Here is a 16,462-nt window from a genome sequence, read left to right as displayed (position 1 = left end):
AACCCCTTACTCTGAGATACCTAAACATCTCCAGCTTCAGGGATCCTACTCATTGTACACCTTAATAGTCAGATATTGCCAAAGAAAATGGAGGAAATTATTTTTTTCTTCAGGATATGAACAAGTTTTAAAAATATTTGGGGCAGTACATTCGGATGTCATTTTAGAGTAAGCACCTTTCTGCCTTTGGTCTTGAATGTGATAATCTGCCAACTGTATCTGCATAAATGTTGAATGTGCATGAACATTGCAAATGTATACTCGAGTCTAAAGTTAGCCATTTTAAAACTTTATATTACATGACGCACCCATCAAGATGGAATAAAAATGGTGAACCTGGTTAAATCCAACCCACATAACAACAAATTTTAATGTGGGGAACTCGACCTGGCATTGTTAATTTTCCTTTTAAAGGTGACTAAAATAATGTCAAACTAACATCAAACCGTGCCAACTTTCCAAAACTAAATATGAGAATCTGTTTGGGCAAATGATAAGATGCAGTTGGGGTGGCATGGTGGTGCAGTGGTTAGCACTGCTGCCTCGTGGTGCTGAGGACCCGGGTTCAATCCCGGCTCCGGGTCACTGTCCATGTGGAGTTTGCACATTCTCCCGGTGTCTGCGTGGGTCTCACCCACACAACCTAAAATTATGTGCAGGGTAGGTGGGTTGGCCACGCTAAATTGCCCCTTAATTGGAAAAAAGAAAGAATTGAATACTCAATTTTTTTTTTTAAGTACTCAGATGCAGTCAATTTAGAACATTGTTCTAAGCTGTTTAACTGTTCTGTTAGGGGTTCACTTATCTTTGTTCTTCCTGTTTGTATTGAAAGTAGATTAATCATATTGCATAGGGATATCAACTTTGATTAAACTTACTGCCAAGTGCCTTAACTTTTTATGCAGAAAGGCCAGCATAATTGTACAGATATTAAGTTCTAACTTCACTCAGCAGGATGTTGAAATGTTGCTTACCCATGTGTATGTTCACTTTATAAAAAAAAAAAAGCAGCTCTAGGTGTGCTTGCAACAGTTAATGACTGTCCCTCATTATTGCAGAAAGCATTCAGAACTGGGACTAGTACAAGGCTAGATGATCGCGTGTTTTCTATGTGTGAAGTGAAATACCAACCTGTATCTTACCTCGTGCTTATGATTCATCCAAATCTGTACAGGATTGACAATCTGTCAGATGAGGTAAGCTACCTTTATATTAAATCACTTGTTAATGCTGAAAGTGTAAGTAATTTTATGAGCAGTGGTTTAATGCATTTTCTGTTGCAGGGATCCATTAACATTAATGATAAAACCATACCTCAACCACCAATTCTTCAACTGTCTGTGGAGAAACTAAACCAAGATGGCGCCTTCTTAATGGATGCTGGCACTGTAAGTGACTTAGTTTTCACCAGTCTTCTATTTAGCGATCATAGTTGAATTTAAGAATTTGATGTTACTCTTAATGTTAGTCTTAATTTGCCAAAAATAATGCAGAACTGCTTTCCTATTGAGAGGCCAGCCACTAAAAGTCCAGATTTAATTCTAGAAATACCTTGATTATAGCTTTATTCTTTCACCAATGCAAACCTCTCACTTACAATGAAAAACCCTGCTTCCTGTATACAGCTGACCCAGCATATGGTTTAGTTGTTGAGTAGATTATAGATCATTATGGTTAGAATACAAGAAGATTTGGCCTTACAACCTATGTGGGTGGGATGATGATTTGGGTGGTAGTGGGAACCTAACTTTAGTGATGTGCTGGATTGACATATGCATATATCACCAAGGCAGTGAGCAACTTTGTTGAATATTTGCTACTCGATTAGCAAAGGTGATAATGAAAGGTTAAAAGAACATTGTTGTTGCATAGAAGCAAAATACTGCAGATGCTGGAGTTCTGAAATGAAAAACAGAAAAAGCTGGAATAACCCATCAGGTCTGGCAGCGCCTTTTGGAGAGCGAAACAGTTGACGTTTTGAGTCCAATATGACTCTTCAGAACTATTGTACTATTTATAAGTATTGTTAGAATCGAAAGTTGAAGGATTGTTCTCATTAATTGTTCTGTTACATATTAACCATGATTATTTCCCTGATCCAAGTTACTTGGCCTATGCAAAAGGACCATTTAGCCCTTCAATCCCATTCAGCCAATCAAGTAGATCTGTACCTATTTACGTACCTTTATTCCATATCTTTTTACAATCTCGCCCAACAAAAATCTATTGATACAAGTCTTGACATTTCAGTTGGCCCAGCAATCACAGCCTTTTTGACAAGTGTTCAGATGTGTGAAAAAGCGCTTCCCAAAATTCATTTCTGAATAGCCTATTTCTAATTTGAAGTTCCCTTGTTCTGGCTTTCCCCACCAGATAAAATAATTTCTGTGTGCACTATTGAAACCTTTCATCATTTTGATCACACCAACCATCTAAACTCTAGGGAATACAAACCAGGTTTATACCTGCGGTCCTAATGCGTTAACCCATGAAACTCTGATAAACGTCCAGTGAATCTGCACTGTTCCCAAAGCCAAATAATTTCCGAGGTGCAGTGCCCAAATTGAACCTTGTACTCGGACAAGGTGATCGTAGCTCTACCATTGAAGCATCACTTCCTCTTTTTTATATTCCAATGTTCTTGAGATAATCATTGATGTTCCTGTAGACTTTATGATTACTCTCTGTACTTCTACACTTTTACTGATTTGTGCCTCCTAAATGCATTTCTCCCCCACAGCTCAGAACCATTTGCTTGAAAAAATATTGCATTTGACTTTCTCAAAGCAAAAATGGATAACCTCATAGTTTTCCCACACTGAAATGCATCTAACTTTGTTTTTACTGGCTCACCTATTTTTACTGCGTTCCTTTGTAACTTCCTGCTTTTAGTGACATAACTTACTTTTTCTCTTAATTTGCTATCATCTGCATATATGGATATGCAACTCTGTATCTCCGTGACGTGGATGAAAAAATACATGGTAAAAAGCTGATGTTCCAGTACGGATCCCTGTGCACACCACTTGTTACATCCAGTCCATCAGAAAATTAACCCTTTGCTCGCTGTCGCCTATCTCTCAACTAATTACCAAATAATATCACATGGTTAACTCCAATTCATTTTTTGCTAGTCTTTTGATAATTTATAAAATGTCTTCAGTAGTCCATAGATAATCTCCAATCCACGAAGCTAAAGACCTCCTGAAAAAATTGACGGATGGTCAGATTTGACTCATCTCAAATCAATGGTTAGCTGATACCTGTCCATGTTGTCACTCGGTGTCGCGAACTCATGTTGTGAATGCTCTACAGTCTAATTCGTCAAGGTGTACTACAGATTTTTGTTTCCATGTCAACTGTTTCGGTCAGAATAAAGTTGGTTTTTGTATGTTTGTGATTTTGAGGGAAATCATAAACATTGCCATTGTGGATTGAGTGTTGGATTGAGGGGCTACTGTAATTACGAAATATACTTGTGGCAGATTGATCCTAAATTCACTGAAAACTGCTGGTGCAATCATGGCCCAATATTGAAATGAGTAATATGTACCATAATTTTAGTTTTTGAATAACCTGATTTTGCATTGGAATGGTAAATTACTTTTGGATTGCAAAAGATACCATGTTAATGAAAATGTATTACTTTCTGGAACAAAGGTGATTTTAATGGATTTTATGACGTTCAAACAATTTTAATTTGTGTGAGTGCAGCTTTTGTGGGGGGGGGGTAATAAATATTTTTCATGTGGATCAAGGTGAGGGATGCATTTGTGGGAAGTGACGTTTTCTTCCTGGCCAGTATTTGATTGGGTGTACTGGCTTAGTTGGGAATTTTTCCCTTTTCCATTTGACCTCTGAGGAGGACTGTTGCTTTTATTATTAAGTTTTGTGTCACTTTGAAATCTTCATTTTAATAAAACATGTTGCATTAAGACCCCTTGCAGCTGATGTGGATGGTTTAATCAGTCTATATTGATATAAACCTAGGTCAGGGTGGACAAATACTGTGGTAACTCTCAATGCCACCCGTCCACAATTATATTTGAAGGTAATTTTAAATAATTGAAAAAAGTACAATATTAATTCTGTCTTTCAGATGCTGTATCTTTGGGTTGGAAAAAAATGTTGTCTAAACTTTGTGAGCCAAGTTCTTGGTGCTTCCAATTACGTTTCCATACCACAAAATATGGTAGGTCAAGAATATAAAAATGCTACAACTAAAATCCATTTTCCTTGTGCCTCTGTGGTGATTATGACCTTTTTCCGGTCCAATTTTCCAATTGAAATTGCTGTATAAATGCAAACTGCAAGTCTTAAGTTTACAGCATCCATTTCATAATGGTTGTGTTGCTCTTAATTCCTTAAGTTTGTACTATTGCTAGAGTGTCAACAAATCTTTATTTCCCTCTTCAGTAGCTACTTCAGGATGTCATTGCAGAATATTTTTGTATTTATCTCAATATTTATCTCTATTAAACAGACACAGCTTCCAGAACTGAACACTGCTGAATCTGAGCGAACTAGAGCCTTCATCTCCTGGTTGCGGGAACAAAGACCATTCTTCCCTGTACTCCATGTAATCAAGTGAGTGATGTAATTTACTGTACATATTCTAATATTTACAGCACAAACATTTGGCTGAACATGTCTATGCTGGTGCTTGAGCTTCACATGAGCTTGCTTCAATCCTTTTTCTAACCCCATCACTATTTCCTTCTATTCCATTTTCCCTCTTGTACGTAAAGGAAAAGTAGATAAATACATCTTTGGCTGATCACCTCAACGACTCCGCAATAGTGAGTTCCACATGCTAACCACTGCATACATAAAGAAGTTTCTCTTCACTGTCTTTTTATTTACTGTCCCCTAGTTCTAGTCTCGCCTTCCAGCCTTGCCCAGTGGAAATACCTTCTATACGACTACCTTAGCAAGCCCTTCCAGGTTCTTAAAGGCCACTGTCAGGTCACCCTTCAGTCTTTTCTTTCCTGAAACAAAGCATATTGATTATTTTCTGATGAGTTTATCCTTTCTGTCAGGTGTAGCCCCTCAGTTCTGATATTTTTCTAGTTTTTTTTAATACTGTTAATTTTTTAGTGGGATGAAAATTAATTTGAAGAAGCTAGGTTCAAATGTAAAATCCCTTTTCAAACAGCATACTTTACTGATGCATTGCTTTTAATTGATTTTTAGGCGGTTGATAACCATTTATCAAAATGCCGCATCCAATTGATCCACTAACCAAACTATAATTCAGTATGGCTGCAGCATTTAACTATTCCACAGTATTGAATACGCTTACTGAATTAATATTTAACACCGTAAAGAACAAATTGTTGGAATCAATTTTCTCAGCTGTTCATTTATTGGAATAGAAATGATGTATGAGTATTTGTGAAATGTACAATCTCTCGTTCAAAGTGTAAACCCAACTTCAACAGTACGCTTTTGCCTGATGCAACTGCCAACAAGTAATTGGAAGTACATGTATCTTTATCAACATTATAATCTTCTTACAGGACAATTCCTACAATTGTAGGAATCCTCTTTCTGTATTCTTATGCTGTCTTTGCTTTGTACTTTGTCTTGTCTTTGACTCGCAAATTACTTGTCTGTTAACATGTGTCTGTGACTCATTGTGAGACCTTACCACAGCAGCTAAGCAAACTTCCATCACCAAATTTAAACTATTTTCCAACTTTGATGGGAAGAGGGGCGAAGAGGGTATGGATGTGCCCCCACAACCATATTTATTGTGATCTGTGTATGTGTACTTTTTGCCGATGTCAACTGTACAGCATTAAGAACTAATTTATGCTTATTTTCTCCCCAAATCTCCCCTGCTACAGTTGCTGGCGCTATTTTTAGCACCGATACAACCCTTGCTGAGATTGGTTAACTCCGCTGGGAACCTTCTTGGTGCGCACAACAGTGCTATTAAATACTGCAATTAATTTTTAAAGGCATTCTTAGCTTATTGCTAAATACCTCACTGTCAACACACTGGAGGTTACCAGTAACCAGAAATTTAACTGGATCAGCCGCATGAAAACTATGATTGTCTGAGAGAGTCAGAGGCTGGGAGTTCTGCAGTCACTAACTTTCCTCCTGACTCCCCACTTTCAGTGCAGCTTCAACAACACTAAAGGTTGCCATCGTCTAGGTCGAAGTAGCCTGCTCGATTGGCACCCCATCCACCATTGTAAACATTAACTCCTCCACCACCAGCACTCTGACTGCAGTATGTGCCATCTACTGCAGTAGTTCACCAAGACTTCTTTGACAGCACCTACAGAACCCAGGACTCCTACTGCATAAAAGAACAAAGGCAGCAGGCACATAGAACACCACCACTTGAAAGTTTCCCTCCAAGTCACATACCTTCAACACTTGAAAATCTTGTTCTTCCATCGCTGAATCGATGTTGTGAAGCTCCCTCCCTTAAAAGTGTACCTATGCCCCACAGACTGCAATGGTTCAAGACAACACCTCTGTGCCACCTTAGGGTGGCACGGCAGCACAGTGGTTAGCACTGTTGCTTCACAGTGCCAGAGTCACGGGTTCGATTCCCGCTTGGGTCACTGACGTGCGGAGTCTGCACGTTCTCCCCGTGTCTGCGTGGATTTCCTCCGGGTGCTCCAATTTCCTCCAACAAGTCCTGAACGGTGTTAGGTAAATTGGACATTCTGAATTCTCCCTCTGTGTACCCGAACAGGCACCATAGTGTGGCACTAGGGGATTTTCGCAATAACTTCAGTGCAGTGTTAATGAAAGCCTACTTGTGACAATAATAACGATTATTATTATTATTCTCGGGGGCAATTCTGGATGGGTAATTAATTACTAGAATTGCCAACAATCCCCACAACAAAGAACAAAGAACAAAGAAATGTACAGCACAGGAACAGGCCCTTCGGCCCTCCAAGCCCGCGCCGACCATACTGCCCGACTAAACTACAATCTTCTACACTTCCTGGGTCCGTATCCTTCTATTCCCATCCTATTCATATATTTGTCAAGATGCCCCTTAAATGTCCCTATCGTCCCTGCTTCCACTACCTCCTCCGGTAGCGAGTTCCAGGCACCCACTACCCTCTGCGTAAAAAACTTGCCTCGTACATCTACTCTAAACCTTGCCCCTCTCACCTTAAACCTATGCCCCCTAGTAATTGACCCCTCTACCCTGGGGAAAAGCCTCTGACTATCCACTCTGTCTATGCCCCTCATAATTTTGTATACCTCTATCAGGTCGCCCCTCAACCTCCTTCGTTCCAGAGAGAACAAACCGAGTTTATTCAATCGCTCCTCATAGCTTATGCCCTCCATACCAGGCAACATTCTGGTAAATCTCTTCTGCACCCTCTCTAAAGCCTCCACATCCTTCTGGTAGTGTGGCGACCAGAATTGAACACTATACTCCAAGTGTGGCCTAACTAAGGTTCTATACAGCTGCAACATGACTTGCCAATTCTTATACTCAATGCCCCGTCCAATGAAGGCAAGCATGCCGTATGCCTTCTTGACTACCTTCTCCACCTGTGTTGCCCCTTTCAATGACCTGTGGACCTGTACTCCTAGATCTCTTTGACTTTCAATACTCTTGAGGGTTCTACCATTCACTGTATATTCCCTACCTGCATTAGCCCTTCCAAAATGCATTACCTCACATTTGTCCGGATTAAACTCCATCTGCCATCTCTCCGCCCAAGTCTCCAGACAATCTAAATCCTGCTGTATCCTCAGACAGTCCTCATCGCTATCCGCAATTCCACCAACCTTTGTGTCGTCTGCAAACTTACTAATCAGACCAGTTACATTTTCCTCCAAATCATTTATATATACTACAAACAGCAAAGGTCCCAGCACTGATCCCTGTGGAACACCACTGGTCACAGCCCTCCAATTAGAAAAGCATCCCTCCATTGCTACCCTCTGCCTTCTATGGCCTAGCCAGTTCTGTATCCACCTTGCCAGTTCACCCCTGATCCCGTGTGACTTCACCTTTTGTACTAGTCTACCATGAGGGACCTTGTCAAAGGCCTTACTGAAGTCCATATAGACAACATCTACTGCCCTACCTGCATCAATCATCTTAGTGACCTCCTCGAAAAACTCTATCAAGTTAGTGAGACACGACCTCCCCTTCACAAAACCGTGCTGCCTCTCACTAATACGTCCATTTGCTTCCAAATGGGAGTAGATCCTGTCTCGAAGAATTCTCTCCAGTAATTTCCCTACCACTGAAGTAAGGCTCACCGGCCTGTAGTTCCCGGGATTATCCTTGCTACCCTTCTTAAACAGAGGAACAACATTGGCTATTCTCCAGTCCTCCGGGACATCCCCTGAAGACAGCGAGGATCCAAAGATTTCTGTCAAGGCCTCAGCAATTTCCTCTCCAGCCTCCTTCAGTATTCTGGGGTAGATCCCATCAGGCCCTGGGGACTTATCTACCTTAATATTTTTTAAGACACCCAACACCTCGTTTTTTTTGGATCACAATGTGACCCAGGCTATCTACACCCCCTTCTCCAGACTCAACATCTACCAATTCCTTCTCTTTGGTGAATACTGATGCAAAGTATTCATTTAGTACCTCGCCCATTTCCTCTGGCTCCACACATAGATTCCCTTGCCTATCCTTCAGTGGGCCAACCCTTTCCCTGGCTACCCTCTTGCTTTTTATGTACGTGTAAAAAGCCTTGGGATTTTCCTTAACCCTATTTGCCAATGACTTTTCATGACCCCTTCGAGCCCTCCTGACTCCTTGCTTAAGTTCCTTCCTACTTTCCTTATATGCCACACAGGCTTCGTCTGTTCCCAGCCTTTTAGCCCTGACAAATGCCTCCTTTTTCTTTTTGACGAGGCCTACAATATCACTCGTCATCCAAGGTTCCCGAAAATTGCCGTATTTATCTTTCTTCCTCACAGGAACATGCCTGTCCTGTATTCCCTTCAACTGACACTTGAAAGCCTCCCACATGTCAGATGTTGATTTGCCCTCAAACATCCGCCCTCAATCTATGTTCTTCAGTTCCCGCCTAATATTGTCATAATTAGCCTTCCCCCAATTTAGCACATTCATCCTCGGACCACTCTTATCCTTGTCCACCAGTACTTTAAAACTTACTGAATTGTGGTCACTGTTACCGAAATGCTCCCCTACTGAAACATCTACCACCTGGCCGGGCTCATTCCCCAATACCAGGTCCAGTACTGCCCCTTCCCTAGTTGGACTGTTTACATATTGTTTTAAGAAGCCCTCCTGGATGCTCCTTACAAACTCCGCCCCATCTAAGCCCCTGGCACTAAGTGAGTCCCAGTCAATATTGGGGAAGTTGAAGTCTCCCATCACCACAACCCTGTTGTTTTTACTCTTTTCCAAACTCAGTCTACCTATCTGCTCCTCTATCTCCCGCTGGCTGTTGGGAGGCCTGTAGTATACCCCCAACATTGTGACTGCACCCTTCTTATTCCTGATCTCTACCCATATAGCCTCACTGCCCTCTGAGGTGTCCTCTCGCAGTATAGCTGTGATATTCTCCCGAACAAGTAGCGCAACTCCGCCTCCCCTTTTACATCCCCCTCTATCCCGCCTGAAACATCTAAATCCTGGAACGTTTAGCTGCCAATCCTGCCCTTCCCTCAACCAGGTCTCTGTAATGGCAATAACATCATAGTTCCAAGTAGTAATCCAAGCTCTAAGTTCATCTGCCTTACCCGTAATGCTCCTTGCATTAAAACATATGCACGTAAGGCCACCAGACCCGCTGTGTTCAGCAACTTTTCCCCGTCTGCTCTGCCTCAGAGCCACACTGTCCCTATTCCCTAGTTCTCCCTCAATGCTCTCACCTTCTGACCTATTGCTCCCGTACCCACCCCCCGCCATACTAGTTTAAACCCTCCCGTGTGACACTAGCAAACCTCGCGGCCAGGATATTTATGCCTCTCCGGTTTAGATGCAACCCGTCCATCTTATACAGGTCACACCTGCCCCGGAAGAGCTCCCAGTGGTCCAGAAAACGGAAACCCTCCCTCCTACACCAGCTGTTTAGCCACGTGTTTGTCTGCTCTATCTTCCTATTTCTAGCCTCACTGGCACGTGGCACAGGGAGTAATCCCGAGATTACAACCCTCGAGGTCCTGTCCTTTAACTTTCTGCCTAGCTCCCTGAACTCCTGCTGCAGGACCTCATGCCCCTTCCTGCCTATGTCGTTAGTACCAATATGTACAACGACCTCTGCCTGTTTGCCCTCCCCCTTCAGGATTCCCTCTACCCGTTCGGAGACATCCTGGACCCTGGCACCAGGGAGGCAACATACCATCCTGGAGTCTCTTTCACGTCCACAGAAGTGCCTATCTGTGCCCCTGACTATAGAGTCCCCTATTACTATTACTCTTCTGCGCTTTGACCCTCCCTTCTGAACATCAGAGCCAGCCGTGGTGCCACTGCTCTGGCTGCTGCTGTTTTCCCCTGATAGGCTATCCCCCCCGACAGTATCCAAAGGGGTATATCTGTTCGAGAGGGGGACAACCACAGGGGATTCCTGCACTGACTGCCTGCCCTTTCTGGTGGTCACCCATTTCTCTGCCTGCACCTTGGGTGTGACCACATTTACATAACTGCGATCTATGACGCTTTCCGCCACCTGCATGCTCCTAAGTGCATCCAATTGCTGCTCCAACCGAACCATGCGGTCTGTGAGGAGCTCCAGTTGGGTGCACTTTCTGCAGATGAAGCCACCCGGGACGCTGGAAGCCTCCCGGACCTGCCACATCTCACAGTCAGAGCACAGCACCCCTCTAACTGACATTGCGTCAATTAATTAAAATTTGTCTCTTTTTTTTTTTTAAATACTTTTTTTTTAAATTGCAAAGTTACTGTCAACTATCTGTTTCCTAGCACTAGATTTCTAATAGAAATGCGATAGCTAACTATAATACTCTCCGATCTCTGGCTTAGATATCCTCTAAATTATAATTAAGTTATTATGTTTAATTAGTTCCCAAATACTCAAATATTTTTTAAATTTAGGTTAGAATCCCAACCAGCCACTCAGGTCACAGCTTTTCTGTGATGTCGCTTCAATTTCCCCCCGACACACACAATTTGAAAAAAGGTATAAAAGTAAAAATCACTTACTTGCCTTCTGAGTGTCTGAGATGTTCTCAGGTTCTCTCGCTGACAGAGACTGCTCCTCCACCACCGATCCTTGACCTGCACAATGCTAATAATATAATAATATAATATGGCACTTACCTTACACCAATGGGTCTTATTATTAGGTTAGAGGAGGCGGGCGGGTGGGAGACACTACACGTGTAGTGTCTCGGGTTTCCTCTCCACCAGAATTTATTGGTTGGGGGGGGGGCACTTGCCAGAGGTAGAACTTCCGGTTCCCGCCTTATATAAAAACAAATAAAACTGAAAAGAAGAACAGACACGGGACCAGGCAAGGGTTTTTAAACTCACTACTCACCTCCAAGAAGGCCCCTGCGCACCGCTGCCGCCGAAATCCAAAGGGCTGCTCCTGTAAAGGTAAGGTTTTTAAACTAACTACTCACCTCCCAGAAGGCCCCTGCGCACCGCTGCCGCCGAAATCCAAAGGGCTGCTCCTGTAAAGGTAAGTGGTTTTAAATTCACTACTCACCTCCAAGAAGGCCCCTGCGCACCGCTGCCGCCGAAATCCAAAACCCGTAAGCAAATTATAAAAAATCCATGCAGAATGGATTTCCGTGGGAATAATTGGCCTACTCCAAGCATTTGTATGTTTATGTTCAATAGTTAAGATGTGTGACCTTCCTTCCCTTCTCTGTTCTAGCTCTGCCCACAGACTAGTGCTTCTTCTCCCAGTAGGAAAATGTTTGATTTTTCTTTTTCAATTTCGAACAGCCTTCATGATATCTGTCCTGTTTGAAGATTTTTTAGAAAATAAAAATTTGGTATTTATCATTCAGATAAGGTGAATCTGTACTCTGTTTAAACTTCAGTGAGCTGTGTGACTGGGATGCAGTGGCTGAAAGGGTGGTTGGTGGACGCAGATTCTATAGTGACATTCAAAATATCATTCGATAAATACTTGGGAGGGGAAATATTTCATGTCCATGGGGAAAGAACAAGGGCATGCGACTAATTGGATAGCTCCACCAAAGTGCTGACAGAGTCTTGATGGACCGACTGATGATCCCCTCTGCTGTAACATTGTGATATTTGTGCATATATCAAGTTTCACTAGTATTGCTTGGCATTTGAGTTCAGAGTGAGGACAAAGAGCATGTCATCAGTCTACATATGGATAATGCCACTGTGGGATAGGAGGGTGCCAAGGGTGGAATGTCAGGGTACCCTTAATGTGTCCTTGGAATGCAGAAGAGGAAGCTGTTGCAGTAAGTGCTCTGGCCATGTTGACACTGCTGGTTGTGCAAGCACATGAAGGCGCAGCTATGGACAAAGATGGGAGTTGGTCAACAGTGTTGAAAACGAGAAGGAGATTGAGAAAACTTGGAGAGATAACACACTGCCAGCACAAAGGATATTGATAGGTTTGACCAGGCAGCCTTAATGCTATGGGTAGGACAAATATTTAGGAAAGACATGTTCATAGGGTTGGATATTCAGCTCACTGTTTGTCTTTGTCAGAGTTTCTCCACAACCTACAAGGTATGAGTGAGAGGAATGAGAAATCACTCTCTACTTGCCTGGGTGGGTGAAAATGTAACACCAAAGAAACTTGTCACCATCCAAGACCAAGCGATTTGTTTAAATGGCACTTCACCCACGAGCCTAAACACCTCCCCCTGTTCAACAATATGCATTGCTGCAATTTGTCATGAGTTCTTCAGCGGCACTTCCCAAACCCATGACCCTCCACCACCTGAAGAATAATGATACACGAGAGCACGATCATCTCTATATTCTCCTCCCAAATTGCACCCTATCCTGTCTTCATGTTTCTTCATTGTTGAATTAAAATACCAGAATTCTCCACCTAACAGCATTGTAGGAGTTCTTCAGCACAGACTGCAGCAATTTAAGAAGGTGGTCCATCACTATCTTAAGGGCAACTCGGGATGGGAAAATAATGATTAATGTATTTTCGAGGAACTTTTTTCTAATAAATTTGAAGTACCCAAATTCTTTCCAATTAAGGGTCAATTTAGCGTGGCCAATCCGCTTAACCTGCACATATTTGGGTTGTGGGGGTGAGACCTATGCAGACACGGGGAGAATGTCCAAACTCCACACGGAAAGTGACCCAGGGCCATTGATTGAACCCGTGTCCTCAGTGCTATGAGGCAGCAGTGCTAACCACTGGACCACTGTGCCGCCTCTCGTATTTTCCAAGAACACTTGCATCCCAAGAATTAGTGGGGAGAAGAAAAGACAAATTATTGTTAAAATTGTGTCGACTATTTCAACCAGTTATGCAACTCAGCATAGAAAATCTGTCCATATAATTAGGTATTTAGTAAATGCAGAATTTTACTTTCTGCAAAAGAAACAACATTGAATGAAAAAAATAAGTGAGCTGGATTGGTACGGAAGAACATTTCAAACTTTGGAGATGAGTTCTATTGAGACTGAAATATTTTCTACATTTTGTATCTTGCTTTACTATGAACAATTCTGAAATGAGCAATTGCACACGTAGAGGGTGAAATTCCCTCTTGTCTTAACATGTTTTGAACTGATTCTCGAGATAGCAAAGCTTTTATATATTTGGCAGTTCCCACTTCAGAGAAAGTGGCAACTGTTTTGCTGTCTCAGAAAATACCCAAGAGTGGGGCTTTTACATGGTTTGAGTGGTGCAAGGAGAAGGTGTCATGACGTTTAGAGTTCAGGGGGCTTAATTTTCTAAAAGAAGCAAATCATAATGTTCTCTTGACACATCTTGGAAGCCTGTGGTGCATATCTGTTGAACTTGGTTAAATAAACATGCAATTTCTTTATTATAGTATTGTTTTAGAATTGGTATAGAAATTCTGAAGCTACTAAACCAAGCAAAACCGCATCTTTCTCTAGTGTATAGTGTTCATTACCAAAATTAAGATTTTTTAAAATGTTGTTCCGCATATGGACTTGCTTCAATGTCCAAGAAATACATGTCTCGTATGACTACTGGAATGGTAGATGGTGAACAAGGTAGATTTTGGTCTTTTTCCATCCTCTCCTGTATAAATATTAAGATCCCCAGATTTTCTGAGAAGTTCAGTTTTCAAGCTATTAGAATAACCGTGTTTGTATACCTGAGCACTTCCTTAATCCTGTTTAAAATGTTTAAGTATTGCAAATTAACATTAGTAACTGAGCTTTTTCACTTTCCTTGTCACAGGGATGAGAGCCCTCTTAAGCCCAGCTTCCTCCAGAACATGATTGAAGATCGAACAGAGTCAGCATTGTCTTATTATGAATTCTTACTTCACATACAACAGCAAGTGAACAAATAATCCACAAAAGAAATGCAAGCTTCAGCTGCATGGTGACGGCTCGTGTTGGTACAAGGGATACCAGTATTTATATATGCTTAATAAAAATAATTAAATATTGGTATCCTTTTAAATCAAACATATTCTAGCTTACATTGAGCCAGTCTACATTTTCCACACGGTATGGAAATATATTTAATAGATTGGATGACAAAATATTATAGAGTGAAGCCATTTTACGTTAACATTTTGAAGGTTTGCCTAGTTAAACCTAGCTGCATACAGTTGTGAAAACCTAGGTGTACCAGATATGTTCATGAGATTTGGATTTCTACTTTTGGGAGTGTGGGCTGTTTTCACATGTCACACACGGGTGTAATAGCATGGTTCAAATATTCTATAGTAAAAGCTGTGGAAACTAGAGGAAATCATCACTGTGTAGAGTTTGGTGTAAATTTCAGATTTCAAATCAAGCAATGGTTGAATGTCTCCTCCCTGCCGACCTCCTGAAGAACAGACACAATATTATAGAGATGCTTATAAAAAATATGAAAATGTAGTAATGAAATTATCTCTCTTTCTGTACTTGTGGTCTTTACGCCTGACAATTTAGAGAGAAATGGCAGACTTGGAAGTCATTTGTAATCTTGTGTCGATGAAGATGTTTTTCGATTCTGGTCTTTTCGCCAAAAATTGCATCTCCTATATCATTGTATCTGGTCTTGAATCAGCTAGATATGACCACATTCAATGTAACATTATCTTAAATTTGCTATATTTTTCTAGTTTCTCCTGCTTTTTTACTAGGAAAATACAGATTTATGCAAAAGTGACTTATTTATGTAATTCACGACATATGGTAAAGTGTGATTTATATTGATGTTGCTGTATTGCTAATATTACCACATCGTTGTGCTTGGAGTATCATGTGCATCACCTTTTTAAATTTGTCTTGATATTTAAGTTTGAATGATTCTAATATGCTAATAGGCAGAGTCCGTAACATTGCCTACCATGTCTGATATTTCTACTTGAAGAGAACAAACACTTTTGAAATCATTGGGACATATGTATTTTACAGACATGCTTTTTAATACAGAATTGTTTAAATTAGTGAACAAATTGATGCTGCAAAACCCGCTGTAACAGTATCTGGGACCACAAATAGTCATTTGAAAGTCCATACACTATAAAATGTAATCTGTAAATAGTAAATTGCATTTTGTAAAGTAGTGTATAAAATTGTAACAAATTAAATCCTAATTCTCTTAAAAGTGTCTGATACTGAGGCCTTGTGTTCTGCAATTCCATTTTTTTGGTGGAGCAAGTGGTGAGGCTTGGAGCACGTGAGTGCACAACCTTTTACTCAGCGGTTTGTACTTACCCTTTTGAAATTATTGAAAAGAACCATTTGTAATGTTCATTGTGCCTCAATAGATTTGTTTTTTGTGATAGCTGGTGTGGAAAAGATTTGAAATATGAAACCTCCTGTGACATGAGTGACACGCTTGTTGAGTTTGGTAGTGATGGAAGATGACCACTGGAATGATAAGTGCAATGAGAAAACAATTATTTCCAGAACTAGTAGTTTCTGGCTTTGAAATGTCTCAAAACAAAAAACTTGTAACCGCATTTCACACTTGTCCAATTACCATAGTTCTCTGTTCGTCAAATAAACACTTATTCAAATTAGAGTTAAATTTCAAGACTGAGGGACCTGTCTGTCTTCCATGAGCACTTCTGCACTTTGGGTAATTTAATGGGATGCTGCTGACAGCTGTTTCATCAAGATCAGATGTTCCATGAAGTAAACCCTAGTTATTGGCATTAAGCATTGGATAGCTGGCACTGACCTACTAATGGGACAGTTAGATTTCCATAGCTTACTGCCTGAAGTTCAACAAATCTATACCAACTCTAATAGTGTTACATACATGGTAAATGTCTGGGTGTGGTGCCATCTGGGAGACTATTCTTCACAAACAGCTGCTGGTACTGTGCACTATCCTTTTGGATTGACCAGGAATGTTCAAACATA

General features: G+C 41.2%; 1 protein-coding gene across 3 annotated transcripts in view; it reads left to right on the top strand.

Moving 5' to 3' along the window:
• Positions 1–16,124, top strand: part of sec24a (SEC24 homolog A, COPII coat complex component) — a 101,430-nt gene extending 85,306 nt beyond the window's left edge. For all 3 annotated transcript variants that reach the window (XM_072512413.1, XM_072512411.1, XM_072512414.1), the window contains exons 19-23: positions 1,059–1,196; positions 1,284–1,388; positions 4,100–4,192; positions 4,484–4,587; positions 14,331–16,124. In XM_072512413.1, coding sequence (XP_072368514.1) covers positions 1,059–1,196; positions 1,284–1,388; positions 4,100–4,192; positions 4,484–4,587; positions 14,331–14,445 — 555 coding nt within the window. In that variant the 3' untranslated portion in view covers positions 14,446–16,124. The remainder of the gene's footprint in view (positions 1–1,058; positions 1,197–1,283; positions 1,389–4,099; positions 4,193–4,483; positions 4,588–14,330) is intronic.
• The last annotated feature ends 338 nt before the right edge of the window (positions 16,125–16,462 follow it).

Source organism: Scyliorhinus torazame, chromosome 7, assembly GCF_047496885.1.
Source record: "Scyliorhinus torazame isolate Kashiwa2021f chromosome 7, sScyTor2.1, whole genome shotgun sequence".
Taxonomy (NCBI): Eukaryota; Metazoa; Chordata; class Chondrichthyes; order Carcharhiniformes; family Scyliorhinidae; genus Scyliorhinus; species Scyliorhinus torazame.
The sequence above is the reverse complement of the archived record's forward strand: the minus strand, read 5'-3'. Positions and strand labels throughout refer to the sequence as shown.